Source organism: Scyliorhinus canicula, chromosome 15 (genome assembly GCF_902713615.1).
Source record: "Scyliorhinus canicula chromosome 15, sScyCan1.1, whole genome shotgun sequence".
NCBI lineage: Eukaryota > Metazoa > Chordata > Chondrichthyes > Carcharhiniformes > Scyliorhinidae > Scyliorhinus > Scyliorhinus canicula.
Window position 1 is genome coordinate 62,138,209 of NC_052160.1, and position 15,565 is coordinate 62,153,773.

At 44.0% G+C, this 15,565-nt stretch overlaps 1 protein-coding gene across 1 annotated transcript in view; it reads right to left on the reverse strand.

The window, feature by feature from the left end:
* The window catches only part of chtf18 (CTF18, chromosome transmission fidelity factor 18 homolog (S. cerevisiae)), a 137,537-nt gene that overhangs the window by 97,237 nt on the left and 24,735 nt on the right, over positions 1-15,565 (reverse strand). The window contains exons 4-7 of the mRNA XM_038819546.1: positions 10,642-10,837; positions 8,056-8,142; positions 5,645-5,697; positions 3,002-3,149 (exon numbers count right to left, since the gene is read on the reverse strand). Coding sequence (XP_038675474.1) covers positions 3,002-3,149; positions 5,645-5,697; positions 8,056-8,142; positions 10,642-10,837 — 484 coding nt within the window. The remainder of the gene's footprint in view (positions 1-3,001; positions 3,150-5,644; positions 5,698-8,055; positions 8,143-10,641; positions 10,838-15,565) is intronic.

Consider the following 15,565-nt stretch of genomic DNA (forward strand, 5'->3'; position numbering starts at 1 on the left):
ATATAAAGACAGCGATTTGAAAGATGATGCATAATGATTCCCAACCGTTGACCACAAAATAGGTAGAGACATGATAGCTCCAGCACTGGTACAATGTGTATCTCAGCTTTTTTTTTAAGAAGACGTTTATTTAACAGAGATTATATGAAGGGAAGTTTGATTGTAGAATTCACATTACGGTTTCAAAGGGCATTCTATGAGCATAGAGGGCTCTCAAAAAAAATTGATTATTTCTCTGCTTGTAAGGTAACAGGAGAGCAGCAAGTGGAGAACATTACAGATTGCAAGGTATAAGTCACAATGGAGTTCTTTTGTGAACTTGCCATTGAAAAAACAACCTTTATTTGGGGTTTTTGTTAACATTTTTGAAGAATTAAATAAAGCTCTTGACTATTTGTTTTAACAAATCTGAATTTTGCTCTTCATTGTCACATTATATTGTGAAAGTGCTCATGTGATAAAATGAATGATGTAAAAATGTAGATTTCTGCTGAAAGGTCTTTGCACCATAGAATATAATCCATAGAATCTCTACAGTGCAGAAGGCCACTCGGGCCAACGCGTCTGCACTGACCCTCTGAAAGAGCACCCTACCAAGGCCCACCCCACGCTCCATAACCCCACCCAAGGGGCAATTTATCATGGCCAATCCACCTAACCTGCACATCTTTGGACTGTGGGAGGAAACCGGAGCACCCGGAGCACAGAGGGACTGCTGCACTGTCAGAGACGCTGCCTTTTAGATGAGATGTAAAACTGTGAAACTGCTTTTCAGTGGGTGCAAAAGATCCAATGAATCAAAGTATGACACTGCGCGCAAGGAGCTCATTCAGCCCGCGCCATGAAACATTCTTCCAATTAGTTCCATTAGTCTGGCCAATGTCTATCTCTGAAGCATCATTAAAACAGACAACCTTGTCTGTGGGACCTTGCTGTGCATAAATTTGTTGCTGTAGTCCCTACAATCCAATAATAACTACATGTATACATCCATCTATTCCTCCTCCTCTCTCTCCCTCCCCCCCCAAAGGAAGCAACCAAGATTAATCAAGCTGGTCTTTGACTTTCCCAGGACCCGATCCTCCAACTAAACGTCCTTACCCAAATGCTGACGGATATCATTGGCTTCCCTGTGTCCTCTAGCACTGGTCTCCATGTCCTTCAAGACAAAGCCATGAACATCCCCTGCTCAAGAACTTCAACCCTCCTCCTAATTTTCTTCAACAACCATCTAACCTCCATTCTTCCTTTGCAAAATCCTAGAACACATCATGGTCGTGCACGTATATTCTCACATCGTGATCAGACCCCACCCCCAGATTGACTTCCCAGTCTACTTTTGAAACCAAGACCACATTGCTTAAAGTCACAAATCAAACCCTGTAGCGGTGAACCTCTGTCTCTCATCATTCGCTTGGCTGTCTTCAACTCACTGTGCTATTCTCCTCCAAAATTATAGACTTCTACAACTTACCGCCATGGTCCGATATCTCTCCCCCACCATCAAACCAAAGACTATCCCCCAATGCATCTCCGGCATTATGTACAGATTAGCCAAAAATATTTCAATCTTAAAATTGAAAAAACAAAAGTCATACACAGATGTCCGTCTGGATCCAAGTGCTTTTATGAACAGTCAAGAGCAGGGGTGGGCAAACTTTTCCGTGCAAGGGCCACGTTCAGAAATTCACAATTTTAAAGGGCCGCATAGTATTAATAGTCCCGGTTGTAACCAATTAGCGTGCGGCATATACCTCAGCGCTTCCCCCGGCGGCATTCTGCCTTTAGCCCTCTTTATCTCTACTTTTCAAAAATGGCGCTTCACCCGGTTATGATTCTAGGCGCCTCATATAGAACATAGAACAGTACAGCACAGAACAGGCCCTTCGGCCCTCGATGTTGTGCCGAGCAATGATCACCCTACTCAAGTCAACGTATCCACCCTATACCAGTAACCCAACAGCCCCCCACATTAACCTTATAAAAAAAAAAATTGTTTTTTTTTATGACTTGATCTTGGTGGGCCGCATAAAGACCTTTGGCGGGCCGTAGTTTGCCCACCCCTGGTCAAGAGCTTTATTCAATTCTTCAAGTCCAACACATTTCCTAGCTCAGCCCCAGTTCAAGTCAGATACAGTTGAGCCTTACTGTCCTGCTCGATCCCTTGCCCAGGTCCCCACGTCAAAATATCTGCTATGTTACAAATACAGCCTTTACAATAGCCAACCTGCACCTCCACCACAAGCAAAATCTTGTCCATACCTCGATGACATGGAAGCTCAACAAATGTATTAGTATCCAAACTGATGTCCCTGTCTCCGCTGTCCCACAAACTGTAACTCACCAAAACACTGCAGTCTTTGAACTCTCAGGCAGCAATTCCAATCAAATCTCTGCTACAAGCAGTTGCTCCAAGCTCCGCTGGCTCCCTACTCCAGCGAATGGACTTCAAAACTCTGATGAACTGTCACAGGCCTGAAATGTTAATTCTTTCCACTGATGTTGTCTAATCCGAGTACTTCCAACATTGTCTTGTCTCCATTTCTGATTTCCAGCATCTATGTGTTCGGCTTTTTCAAAATTCTTCTCTTCATTTTCAAATTCCCCCTCTCCTCACCAATCGAATATTTACTCATGTAATAACTCTCAGGAGATGCACGGGGACGACCCAACTGATCTCCGCCTGGAGCTCGTGGAACACCAGCTTCCCCTCGAATGGGGCATAGGCCCATCAGCTGAGGTTCTTCGAAATCTCATAAAAGTCGGTCCAGATAGGGACTGGCATGATCGGTAATCCCAGTTGGGACCTTTGTTCTATATACAGTGTTGCAACCTTTTCTTTTGGCTCAAAATAAATTATCATTTGGATTTAACTTTTCAGGTCTCCTGTGCCTTTATAACTTAGGAAGCAAAAAAAATACAAATAAACAAAAACCTAGGAAGGAACACAGCACATTGAACCCTCAAACAAAACAAAAATAAAATGACAATCATCACTTACATCATCACTGAGCAGCTGAGTATATTGCCTGGGAGTGAATCGATCAACCCATAGTGTGCTGGAGCTAAATTCATCAATTGAATCATCATCTTCATCAGCTGCTGCTTCTTCCGGTCTCTCAACTATTCCAAACTCTTCATCAATCTGGCTTTAAGAATAAAGCAAAGCAACAAGAGGTAAACAAGACGGCTTATCCAACATGCAGCACTCCCTCCAGTTGCTGTACTTTGGGGTGGGGCTGAAATTTCCTCCGGTTAAACATTGGGAAGACTGAAGCAATTGTTAATGATCCCCAATTCAATATCTGATCCCCAGTGACCAACTGCATCCCTTTCCCAGGCAACAGTTTGAGGTTAAGCAAGTCTGTTCTCAATCTTGGTGTCACACTTGACCTGGAGATGAGGTTCAGGCCTAACATTCATAAGACTGCCTACTTCCACCTCCGTAAACATCGGTCAACTTTGCCCTTCTCCGTTCAACTGCTGTTGAAACCCTCACCAGGGTCTTGATTGCCTCTAAACTAGACTGGTCCAACACACTGCTGTCTGGTCTCTCACATTCCTTTGTTAACTTGAGGTCATCCAAAATTCTGCTGCACGTCTCTTAATCCTCAGCAAGTCCCATTGCCCTATACCCACGTTTGTTGACCTATATCGGCAATAATGTCTTTACTTTAACATCCGTGTCTTCAAATTCCTCCCTGGCCTTGTCCTTCGCTATCTTTAGATCCTCTAATCCTTTCAAGATATCCGTGCTCTTATAATTCTGATCTCTTGTGCGTTCTCACTCATCACCGCTCGGGGGCAAGCCTTGCCGAGGGCCTAATTTCTGGAATTCCGTCCTTATATTTCTCTACTTAACTTTCCTTTTTTGAGGAATTTCTTAAAAATCTACACCTTTGACCAAGCTTTCGGCTATTTAAAAAACATTTTTAGAGTACCCAATTCATTTTTTCCAATTAAGGGGAAATTTAACGTGGCCAATCCACCTACCCTGCACATCTTTGGGTTGTGGAGGTGAGACCCACGCAGACACAGGGAGAATGTGCAAACTCCACACAGACGTTGACTCGGGGCCGGGATTGAACCCAGATCCTTTACACCGAGAGACATCAGTGCTAACCACTGTGCCACCTAAGCTTTTGGTCATCTGACCCAATTTCTCATTATCTCACTTTATTTCATGATGCAAAGCCCTTTGGGATATTTCATGACATTAAAGAGGTTATAGAAATATAAATTGTTGTAAAAGAGGTAAGGAAAAGGATCTTAGAAATTAGCAATCTCAAATCAAATTTATAGCCCTTCTATTCCAGAAAGCTAGTTGGTGAGCGACACAATTGGAGCTAATTTTCATAATTGTGTATTTAGTTACAGAATTGCATGTTACACACACATTGCCAACTGAACAATCGTGGTTTTAGTCTGTCTGTCTGGCTACTGGGGTTCCCCAGTTGCACACACCACTGACAAGTTGGCACAGTGGCAGTGGTTAGCACTGTTGCCTCACATTTCAAACAGGTAACTCGAATTATCCAGAATTCCCCAATTACAATGACCTATCCGAACATTAAAACAAAAACAAAAAGAAGTGTATTTTGTTTAGTTGGATGGTGGGAGGTAGGGGTTATTGTGTGTTGTGGCAGGATGGGAACTCGGAGTCGCTTCCATTTTGGTTGCTTGGGCAAGACAGAGGAAATAATTTGGTCAGCCAATTAACAGAGGAATACTTTAAACTGAACTGGGGATTGTAGTGATCTGCATCTGGGGTTAAGGTAAATACACTACAATTAAGTACCACTAGAGGGAGCACCAGATATATATATATATATACACATAGGCAAACAGGAAGTAGCCTCTCTCTCTTGACAGGAACAGCAGCTGGTGAGCAGGACACAGACATGCAGCTCAGATGTAACATAGTCCAAGAGCTGGAAAGAGAACAAATTCAGAAATAAAGCATCTACTTCAGCTGTAAGACTACGAGCTTTATTCGGACACAAGGAACAATACAGGGATAACAGGACAGGGGTTCAAACTGGTGAACGAGAAATTTTATTCGAAAGTTCATCATACAAAATAAAATGCACATGTGGAGTGAGCTTGAGGGTTGAGTAGTGTAATCCATAGAGCTGATGAAGAGTCATACAGACTTGAATCGTTAACTCTTTCTCACACCAAAAATGCTGAGTTTATCTGGCATTTCCTGTTCTTACTTCAGATATCCAGCATCTGCAGTATTTTACTTTTATTGCTGTAATCTTTCTTGCTACATTCCAGATTGATCCTCAAGAAGTTCCAACAGTTGTCAGCACAGTTACCCAGGGAAACCAGCCCGTTTTAGTTCTCTCCAATTTTCTGCTCTCCCGAAGGAAGTGATTCTCTTATTGAGGCACAGTTCCAGAGCCCTAGCCATGCTCTTGCACATTACCCAAGACACCATTAATACAAAGGATCCACAACCAAAAACTTTCACTTCTGATACCAACTGACCCAACAATTTGTGTTGCTTGCAGGCTTACAGAATTCTCGGTTTTCTTTTTAATCTCAAAGCTTTAACACTGGGCTCGTAATAAAAGCAGAGCCCTCCTGCAACTGGTCTAATCTCCTTTAGGTGGCCCCAGGTTACAGCCCCCAGACTTACCTATTTAGCATTTCACTCAACTTCTGGGATTCTTCAATCACCTGTCTACGGCACTAGATAAACACAGAATAATAAAAGGGAACATTTTAGACACAAGGAGGAACAGAAAACACATATATAGTAACTCAAATGACAGCTCACCACCAAACTCAGTTAAACACCAGAAGACGAGCAGGAGGGGGAGGGCAGCAAGAAGAAGGAGATGGGGTAGCAAGGGCTGAGAAGGGGGGTGAACATGTGACAGTGAAGGCAAGATAGGGGGTGAGGGCAACCGGGAAGCTAGAGAGGAAAGTGAAAGGCACCCAAGAGGGAAGTGGAGGATGTTGAAGAAAGAAGGGGGCAGAGGAATGAGGGAATAGATAGGAAATGAGCAGTTGGGACAGAGATGTGGCAGGGAAACTTGCTCATAAATGTTGAACGTCACACTAGATGAATCACTCAACGATCGAGGCACAAGTAATGATTTTCTTTGTAAATGTACAAAAATGGCCACTTATTTCAGTGTAAATTTATTCCGATTGTGTAGAATGAGCCCATTTTCAACATTCAACGATGTGAAAAGAGCCACAACAAACAGTTATGAAGTCACCCAGTGTTCTTTTGGTGAGGAAACACATGCTGACAAGTTCCATATAAACTGTTCCAATGAAAAGGCTCTGCAACAGTGTCACCTGCAGGCAGAGACTGTGCACGTGGAAGCTTTCATGTGCGGGCCATAAATGCTTACCACAGAGACTGACTGACAGAGGAACTTTCAATGCAGTTATTATTTTTGGTATAACACAGTCGAATTCCCACTTCACTGTTTAAGCCTTTTTTAAAAAGATCATTGATATTGGCAAATATAGACTGCCTGTTTTATTGATCTCCCCACTGAAAGAGTTTATGCCTTTTGTTCTACTACATAATAATGCAGGAATAATCACTGGGAACTAATACAATTACAGAAATGGACCTTGAAGAGGATGTGTTTCTGGAAATATTAGGCAATGGTCAGGCAACAGTTTGCATTGATGTAGTGTCTTCAACATAAAAAATATCCCAAAACGCACGGCAGAAATGAACAAGCCAAAGTAACAGGTATAAAGAGCTCTGAACAAAACCTGGTCAGATACAGGATAGGTTGCGATTTAAAGGAGGGTTGGCAGGGAAGAGGGGGAGTTGGAGGGACTTAACAGAAGGAATTTGAGAGTGTAGGGTTCACACGGCTGAAGGCACAATATTGGGCGAGAGGAGGAGGGGATCTTTGAGGAACCAGGGATGGATGTACAGAGGAGTTGAGCTGGAGGACGCCGTGGAGTTAGGAAAGCGCATGATCATGAAAGGACGCGTAAGAGAATTTTTAATTTAGGCGTTGCTAAGTTGGAAATCGATGTTGGTCGGCAGGATTAGTGGGACAGGGAGAGTGGGATTGATGCAGACTGGGATACGAGCAGCAGAATTTTGGATGAGAAGTTTATGGACGGTCGAGGTTGACCATGAGAGCACTGGAACAGCCATGTCCGGAGGTGACAAAAGCTGACGATGTTACGGAGGTGAAAGGTAGATGGTCTTTATGGTGAAGGGATATAGGGCAGGAAGCTCAGCCCAGGGTTGAATAGGATGCCAATCTTGTGAGCTGTTTGGTTCAATGTTGGACAGTGCATAAGGAGAGGGTGGTGGGGTAGCGAAATTGGTGCTAAAAATCAAAGGGAATGGTTACGTTTTTCTCAATGTCTAACTGGGGAAATTTGCAGCATACCCAAATCCAATGTCAGACAAACAAAAGGTGTGAAACTACAGGCGCAGTGTGGGGGTCTAGAGTCCAGAGGGTGGACAAGAAGAGCTGGCATTCTTAATACACATGTGTGCGTGTGTGTAATGAAACAGTAAACCTCCTTATAACAGAGGGGTTTGTGGCATACCCTACAGTGCACAGAAGAAATCTTCCCATATCATCTGCATCACAGTAATGCAAGAGACCAGATGCAGTCAACACTAAATGGAGGGCACCCCCTACACATTCAAGTACATTTCCAAACTGTTATACTATCATATTAGCTGGCAGCTAACCTCCACATGCTTCAATATGAGCAGCAGTATAATTATGTAAAAGCGTGACAAAACTAAGGAGAGATTTGTTCGTTATCAGCACAACATTCAACTGCTCAGTTCAGTGAGGGAGTAGGGAACATGCTCAGACATCACACAAAAACAATTTTCACTGCTGTCACGTAGTGAGTGTAGGAGCCGAAGGATTGATTGCAGGATGTCACACTACATCCCAAACCCCATCACTAGCCTTGCCCATCAGAAGTACTCTTAATGCTTCTAAACGTGCACCAATGTTACAGCATTCTATATGCATTAGTGCTGGCAAATCGCATAAATTCAGATTTCCTGCACTAACAAAGTACTAATCCACCTGTTACCTCTTCAGCAACTTGTTCCTTCAGATAGGAGAATGGTACTCCCAGCAAATGCAGTTGCTTTTGTCCATTCCAACGTCGAACATCTAACTAAGAATATAAAACATTGCTATGTCAGTGCAGCATTTTAAGTCAAGACATAAAAACTACACGAGTTTATAGAATTTTAAAGCTCAGAAATGGGGAACATAAAAACTGACTGCAAAAGTTTCGAAAGGTATGTAAGTTTCTAGAGGTATGTAAAGAGAAAAAGATTGAGAAAAACGAATGTAGGCCACTTACAGTCAGAACGGGGGATTTCATCACAGGGAACAAAGAAATGGCTGAAGTAATTTTGTACTTTGCTTCACAAAGGAAGACATGAATAATGTACCAGAAGTTCTGAGAACCAGTTTTAGTGAGGAGCTGAAGGAAATTAGTATTAGTAAAGAAATGGTTTTGGGGAAATTAATGGGATTGAAGGCGGACAAATCTCCAGGGCCCGATAATCTTCATGCCAGAGTACTTAAGGAAGTGGCCCTAGAATAGTAGGTCCATTTGGTGGTCATTTTCCCAAATTCTTTGGACTCTGGAATGGTTCCTACAGATTGGGGGGTAGCAAATGTAACCCTGCTATTCAAAAACGGAGGTAGAGAGAAAACAGGGAACTATAGTCCAGTGAGCCTAACGTCAGTCGTGGGGGAAGTTGCTGGAATCCATTATCAAGGTTTTTAAAGCAAGCATTTGCAAAGCAGTGGTGTAATCAGACAAAGTCAGAATGGATTTAGGAAAGGAAAATCATGCGTGACAAATTTATCAGAATTCTTTGATGATGTAACGAGTAGAGTTGACCAGGGAGAACTGGTGGAAGTAGTTCATTTAGACTTTCAGAAGGCTTTCAACAAGGTCCGACAGAGCTGATTAATATGTAAAGTTAAAGCGGATGGGATTATGGGTAGTGCCTTGAATTGGATAGAAAGCTGGTTAGCAGACAGGAAGCAAAAGTTGGAATAAATGGGTCTTTTTCCGATTGGCAGGCAGTGCTAGTGGGGTACCACAGGGATTTGTGCTTGGACCCCAACTGTTCACATTATATAGTTTTGATTTGGATGAGGGAACTAAATGCAATATCTCCAAATTTGCAGAAGATACAAAGTTGGGTGGGAGGGTGAGCTGTGAGGAGGATGCAGATGCTTCAGCAGGATTTGGACAGGCTGAGTGAGTGGGTGGGTAGGTATATGAACGCCAGGTGCAGTATAATGCAGATAAACGTGAGGTTATAAACTACGGAAGCAAAAATAGGAAGGCAGATTATTATTTGAATGGGTGTAAATTGAGAGGGGTGGATACTTAGCGAGACCTCGGTGTCCTCGCTGAAAGTAAGCGCACAGGTACAGCAGGCAATAAAGGAGGCAAATGGCATGTTTGCTTTCATAGTGAGAGGATTTGAGTACAGGAATAGCGATGTTTTACTGCAATTGTGTTTTTAAAAAAAATAGTACCCAATAATTCCCCCCCCCCTCAATTAAGGGGCAATTTTAGCATGGTCAATTCACCTACCCTGTATATCTTTTCAGATTGTGGGGGTGAGACCGATGCAGACATGGGGAGAATGTGCAAATTCCATATGGCAGTGACCCGGGGCAAGGATCGAACCCGGGTCCACGGCGCCGTGAAGCAGCAGTGTTAACCACTGAGCCATCGTGCCACCCGTTTTACTACAATTGCATAGGGCATTGGTGAAGCCACACCTGGAGTATTGTGTGCTGTTTTGGTGTCCTTATCTGAGGAAGGATGTTCTTGCTATGGAGGGAATACAGCAAAGGTTTACCAGGCTGATTCCTGGGATGGCAGGACTGTCATACAAGGAGAGACTGGTCGGATGGGATTATATTCATTGGAGTTTAGAAGAGTGAGAAGGGAATTTAGAAGAGTGAGAGAGGATCTAAGGAAACTTACAAAATTCGAACAGGATTAGACAGGGTAGATTCAGAATGAATGTTCCCGATGGTGGGGGAGTCCAGAACTAGGGGTCATAGTTGAGGATAACGGGTAAACCTTTTAGGACTGGGGTGAGGAGAAATCTCTTCACCAAAGAGTGGGGAATCTGTGGAATTTGCTACCACAGGTAGTAGTAGAGGCCAAAGCGTTGTGTAATTTCAAGATGGAATTAGATTTGGCACTTGGGGCTCAAGGGATATGGATGGAAGGTGGGATCAGGGTATAGAACTTGATGATCAGCCATGATAATAATGAATGACTGAGCATACTCGAAGGGCCGAATGTCCTCTCCTGTTTTTATTTTCTATGTTTCTAAACCAGTCAACATTCAAAACCTGATTTAATGCTCGTGGTTCTTTGGATTTACATTTAATAGAGGTTGAGCGCCAGACCAGGGGAGGGGCGATTTTGGGTGGGTGATTCTGGGGGCAATTGACGAAGGAAATGCTTCTTCTGATTATACGAAAACCACAGCTCCCTGGATAATAAGTCTGAATACACCTAGAATTTTACACTGTTTATCAGAAAAAGCAAAAACAGAAAAACATTCGAAAATAAAGTAATTGGATTTCACAAAAGAGCTGCTCGTGGGCAATTCAGTGCCTTCACCTTCAACCCTGGTCTCGCATCTTCATCCTGCAGGACCAGGTAAACACGCGTCCCATCAGATGACGTTACGTTGATGTAATCTTCCAAAACTGGAGGTCTTTTCAGAACTCGCTTCTGTACCTCCCGCGAGGGAATCTCTTCTATGGGGGCCAAGCCACTTATGTCAGGCATGTCCTGTTCGGATGTCTTTGGACTTCTGAAAAGTTAGGTGATTGTAAAGATTTGTGCAATTTGTAAACTTATACATAGTATTATCATGTTAACACGTCCCAAAGGCCTTCAACAACAATCTATACGGTATGCTGCCTTTAATGTAATGAAACATCCCACGGTGTGCTTCACAGAAGCATTATAAAATAAAGTGTGAAACCAAGACTCTCAGGGAGACATTAAGCCAGATGACAAAATGCTTGGTCCAAGATGTAGGGTATTCACGGCCGTGCTCGCTGGCCCCATCAGGGGGGGTGAAGGCGTTAGCTGGGCTAATGGTGGAAATGGGAGGGGTGGACCCTTGGAGGTTTCTGCACCCGAGGGAGCGGGAGTACTCGTTTTTCTCAGCAGTCCACAAGGTATATTCACAGATCGACTTTTTCGTGGTGGGGAAGTTGGTTTGGGTTAAGGGGTCGGAATACTCGGCAATTGCAGTGTCAGATCATGCTCCGCATTGGGTGGATATGGTGCTGGAGAAGGGGGTAGCGCAGAGGCCGGGGTGGAAATTAGATGTGGGACTTTTTGGGGACCAAGTGTTCGGTGACAAAATTGAAACGGTAATTAAGGAATATGTAGGTTTCAATTGTACGGGTGAGGTGTCAAAAGCGTCTCTACAGACGGTGGTGGTGGGGGGAGAGAAAGAGAGAGAGTGGGGACTGAAGAAGGGGGTTGTGTCAGCAGTCTACGGAGCTATTTTGGAGGAGGAGGAGGAGGAGGCACCGCTGGAAATGATCAAAGCAAAGTGGGAGGAAGAGTTGAGAGAGGATATGGAGGAGGGATTCTGGTGTGAGGTGCTCCAGAGAGTGAATGCCTCCACCTCGTGCGCGAGATTGGGGCTGATACAGCTGAAGGTGGTATACAGAGCGCACCTCACGAGGGCGAGGATGAGCCGATTCTTTGAAGGAGTAGAAGTTGTGTTTGAACGTTGCGCGCCTGCGCACGGGGGGTGGCTAACCACGTTGGTATGAATTGGTCCTGTCCCAAGATAGAGGATTACTGGAAGGAGGTTTATAGGATAATTTCTAAAGTGGTGCACGTGAAACTGGACCCCCGGGAGGCTATATTTGGGGTGTCGGTTCAGCCAGGGTTGGAAACGGGTGCAGAGGCAGATGTTGTAGCCTTCGCCTCGTTGATCGCCTGAAGGCACGACCACCAACGTTGGAGCTATTAAAATTGTGGATGCATATGAAGTTAGAATTAGAGATAGGGAGGGGTGAGACCAAAACAGAAGGATAAGAAGTTTAATGGATCTGCCCAGCAACAGGTAGAAATCTGCCAAGTAATAGCAGGAACACGAATGTAACAAGACATGATGCAATCTGCCTAGCAACAGGTGTCAGGAGTCTGCCCAGCAACAAGTAAAAATTTGCCAAGTGACAGCAGTAGCTAGCATTCAAAAGGCATAATGAGATGTGGAGCATGTTCAAGGAACAGCTACTGCGTGTCCTTGATAAGTATGTATCTGTTAGGTAGGGAGGAAGTGGTCGAGCGAGGGAACCATGGGTTACTAAAGCAGTTGAAACACTTGTCAAGAGGAAGAAGGAGGCTTACGTGAAGATGAGGCGTGATGGTGCAGTTAGGGCGCTTGAGAGTTACAAGTTAGCTAGGAAGGCTCTAAAGAGAGAGCTAAGAAGAGCCAGGCGAGGACATGAGAAGTCTTTGGCAGGTAGGATCAAAGATAACCTTAAAGCTTTCTATAGGTATGTCAGGAATAAAAGAATGACTAAGCTAAGAGTAGGGCCAGTCAAGGACAGTAGTGGGAAGTTGTGCGTGGAGTCCAAGGAGATAGGAGAGGTGCTAAATGAGTATTTTTCGTCTGTATTCACACAGGAAAAAGACAATGTTGTCAAGGAGAATACTGAGATACAGGCTACTAGACTAGAAGGGCTTGAGGTTCATAAGGAGGAGGTGCTAGCGATTCTGGAAAGTGTGAAAATAGATAAGTCCCCTGGGCCGGATGGGATTTATCCTAGGATTCTCTGGGAAGCTAGGGAGGAGCCTTTGGCTTTGATCTTTAAGTCATCTTTGTCCACAGGAATAGTACCCGAAGACTGGAGGTTAGCAAATGTTGTCCCCTTGTTCAAGAAGGGGAGTAGAGATAACCCCGGTAACTATAGACCAGTGAGCCTTACTTCTGTTGTGGGAAGTCTTGGAAAGGTTTATAAGAGATAGGATGTATAATCATCTGGAAAGGAATAATTTGATTAGAGATAGTCAACATGGTTTTGTGAAGGGTAGGTCGTGCCTCACAAACCTCATTGAGTTCTTCGAGAAGGTGACCAAACAGGTGGATGAGGGTAAAGCAGTTGATGTGGTGTATATGGATTTCAGTAAAGCGTTTGATAAGGTTCCCCACGGTAGGCTATTGCAGAAAATACAGAGGGTGGTGGTTGATGAAAAATGTTCTGACTGGTGTCCAGTTACTAGTGGTGTACCACAAAGATCTGTTTTGGGGTCGCTGCTCTTTGTCATTTTTATAAATGACCTGGAGGCAGGCGTAGAAGGATGGGTGAGTAAATTTGCAGATGACACTAAAGTCGGTGGAGTTGTGGACTGTGCAGAAGGATGTTACAAGTTACAGAGGGACATAGATAAGCTGCAGAGCTGGGCTGACAGGTGGCAAATGGAGTTTAATGCAGAAAAGTGTGAGGTGATTCATTTTGGAAGGAATAACAGGAAGACAGAGTACCGGGCTAATGGTAAGATTCTTGGTAGTGTGGACGAGCAGAGAGATCTCGGTGTCCATGTCCATAGATCCCTTAAACTTGCCACCCCAGGTGGAGAGGGTTGTTAAGAAGGCATACGGTGTGTTAACTTTTATTGGTAGAGGAATTGAGTTTCGGAGCCATGAGGTCATGTTGCAGTTGTACAAAACTCTGGTGCGGCCGCGTTTGGAGTATTGCGTGCACTTCTGGTCGCCACATTATAGGAAGGATGTGGAAGCATTGGAAAGGGTGCAGAGGAGATTTACAAGAATGTTGCCTGGTATGGAGGGAAGATCTTATGAGGAAAGGCTAAAGGACTTGAGGCTGTTTTCGTTAGAGAGAAGGTTAAGAGGTGACTTAATTGAGACATACAAGATGATCCGAGGATTAGGTAGGGTGGACAGTGAGAGCCTTTTTCCTCGGATGGTGATGTCTAGCATGAGGGGACATAGCTTTAAATTGAGGGGAGATAGATATAGGACAGATGTCAGAGGTAGATTCTTTACTCAGAGAGTAGTAAGGGCGTGGAATGCCCTGCCTGCAACAGTAGTGGACTCGCCAACACTAAACGCATTCAAATGGTCATTGGATAGGCATATGGATGATAAGGGAATAGCGTAGAGGGCTTTAGAGGGGTTTCACAGGTCGGCGCAACATCGAGGGCCAAAGGGCCTGTACTGCGCTGTTATGTTCTATGAGGATGGTTTATGACAAGATGAACAAGTACAGGGTGTGATAGGGGAATGGGACTTGTTGCAAGTTAAGGTACGGCCAGTTTTGGATGTCCTCAAATTTACAGAGGACAGAATGTAGGAGAATAGCCAGGATTTCATTGGAATAGTGGAGTCTCAATATAACTATGGCAGCTGAACAGACACAGAGCAAGATCAGATGATGTTACGAGGTGGAACTGGGCAATCATCGTAAATTTGAGGTTAAAAACTTGTTTTGGAATCAAACGTGACATCAAGGTTGCAACAGAGTGACTCAATCTCAGACTGTTAATAGGGAGAGGGATGGTGGGGAACAATGGTTGGAGTGGGAACAGAAAACAATGGCTTCAGTCTTCCCAATATTTAGTTGAAGACATTTTCTGCTTATCCAGTACTGGATGTCGGAAAAGCAGTCTGATAATTTAGCAACAGGCCAGGAGTTGATGGAGGTGTTGATGGTTGTCAGCTTGCATGAAAGTACATACATTTTGTCATCCAATTCATACATGCCAGCATTCCAGTTCATTTGTGAAGTTTAATATCTTATTCCAGCAATAGTGGCTCCACCAATGAGAGGTTCCTCAAAGTTAGACAAGTCAATGCACCACTCTACTCCTCCAGCGAGACAGACAATTCACGGAGCACCAAGGAGAAAGATCTCAGCATAACCCTTTAAGAAACTCTGAACACATGGAGCTGACCTACTGCGAGGTGCTCGTCATTAATGGTACCATTGTTACCACCCCAAAGAGAGACAATTTTTTTTACAATTCTGCCACAGAGGAAGAAACTGCCTGGTCCTGCCAGATTCTGGAGTGGCAGTAATTTGTAGTGAAGGAGCCAGGGTAACTGACAAGAGCCCAGCTCAGATGGGGAGTCAGAAACATTAGCTTGCAAAGCAATCAAATGCATGAGACAAACTAAATTTAGTTCTACATTTGGTTTCACAGCAACATTGGACTCAAAAATGGAAAGAAACAACCTCTTACAACATCATCCCGATGCTTATCTCACCGATGATACATCCAGCTATTAATTGCCTGATATCACTTCTAGAAAAACGTACTAGGTACGGAATTAGGCGGCAGAGAGTGGAATGGCTCCCTGACTGTTTTCCCTTACCCACCTGCCCAGGTCATACACACACATTCAGAGCCAAGATTTTTCTTCTTCACTCACGAATGCCACTGGCAAGGCCGGTATTCATCACCCATCTCTATATGTCACTGAGGGAGCAGCTTCCATTTTGAACCATTGCAGTCTGCGTGATGTAAGCACACCTATAGTGCTGTTAGA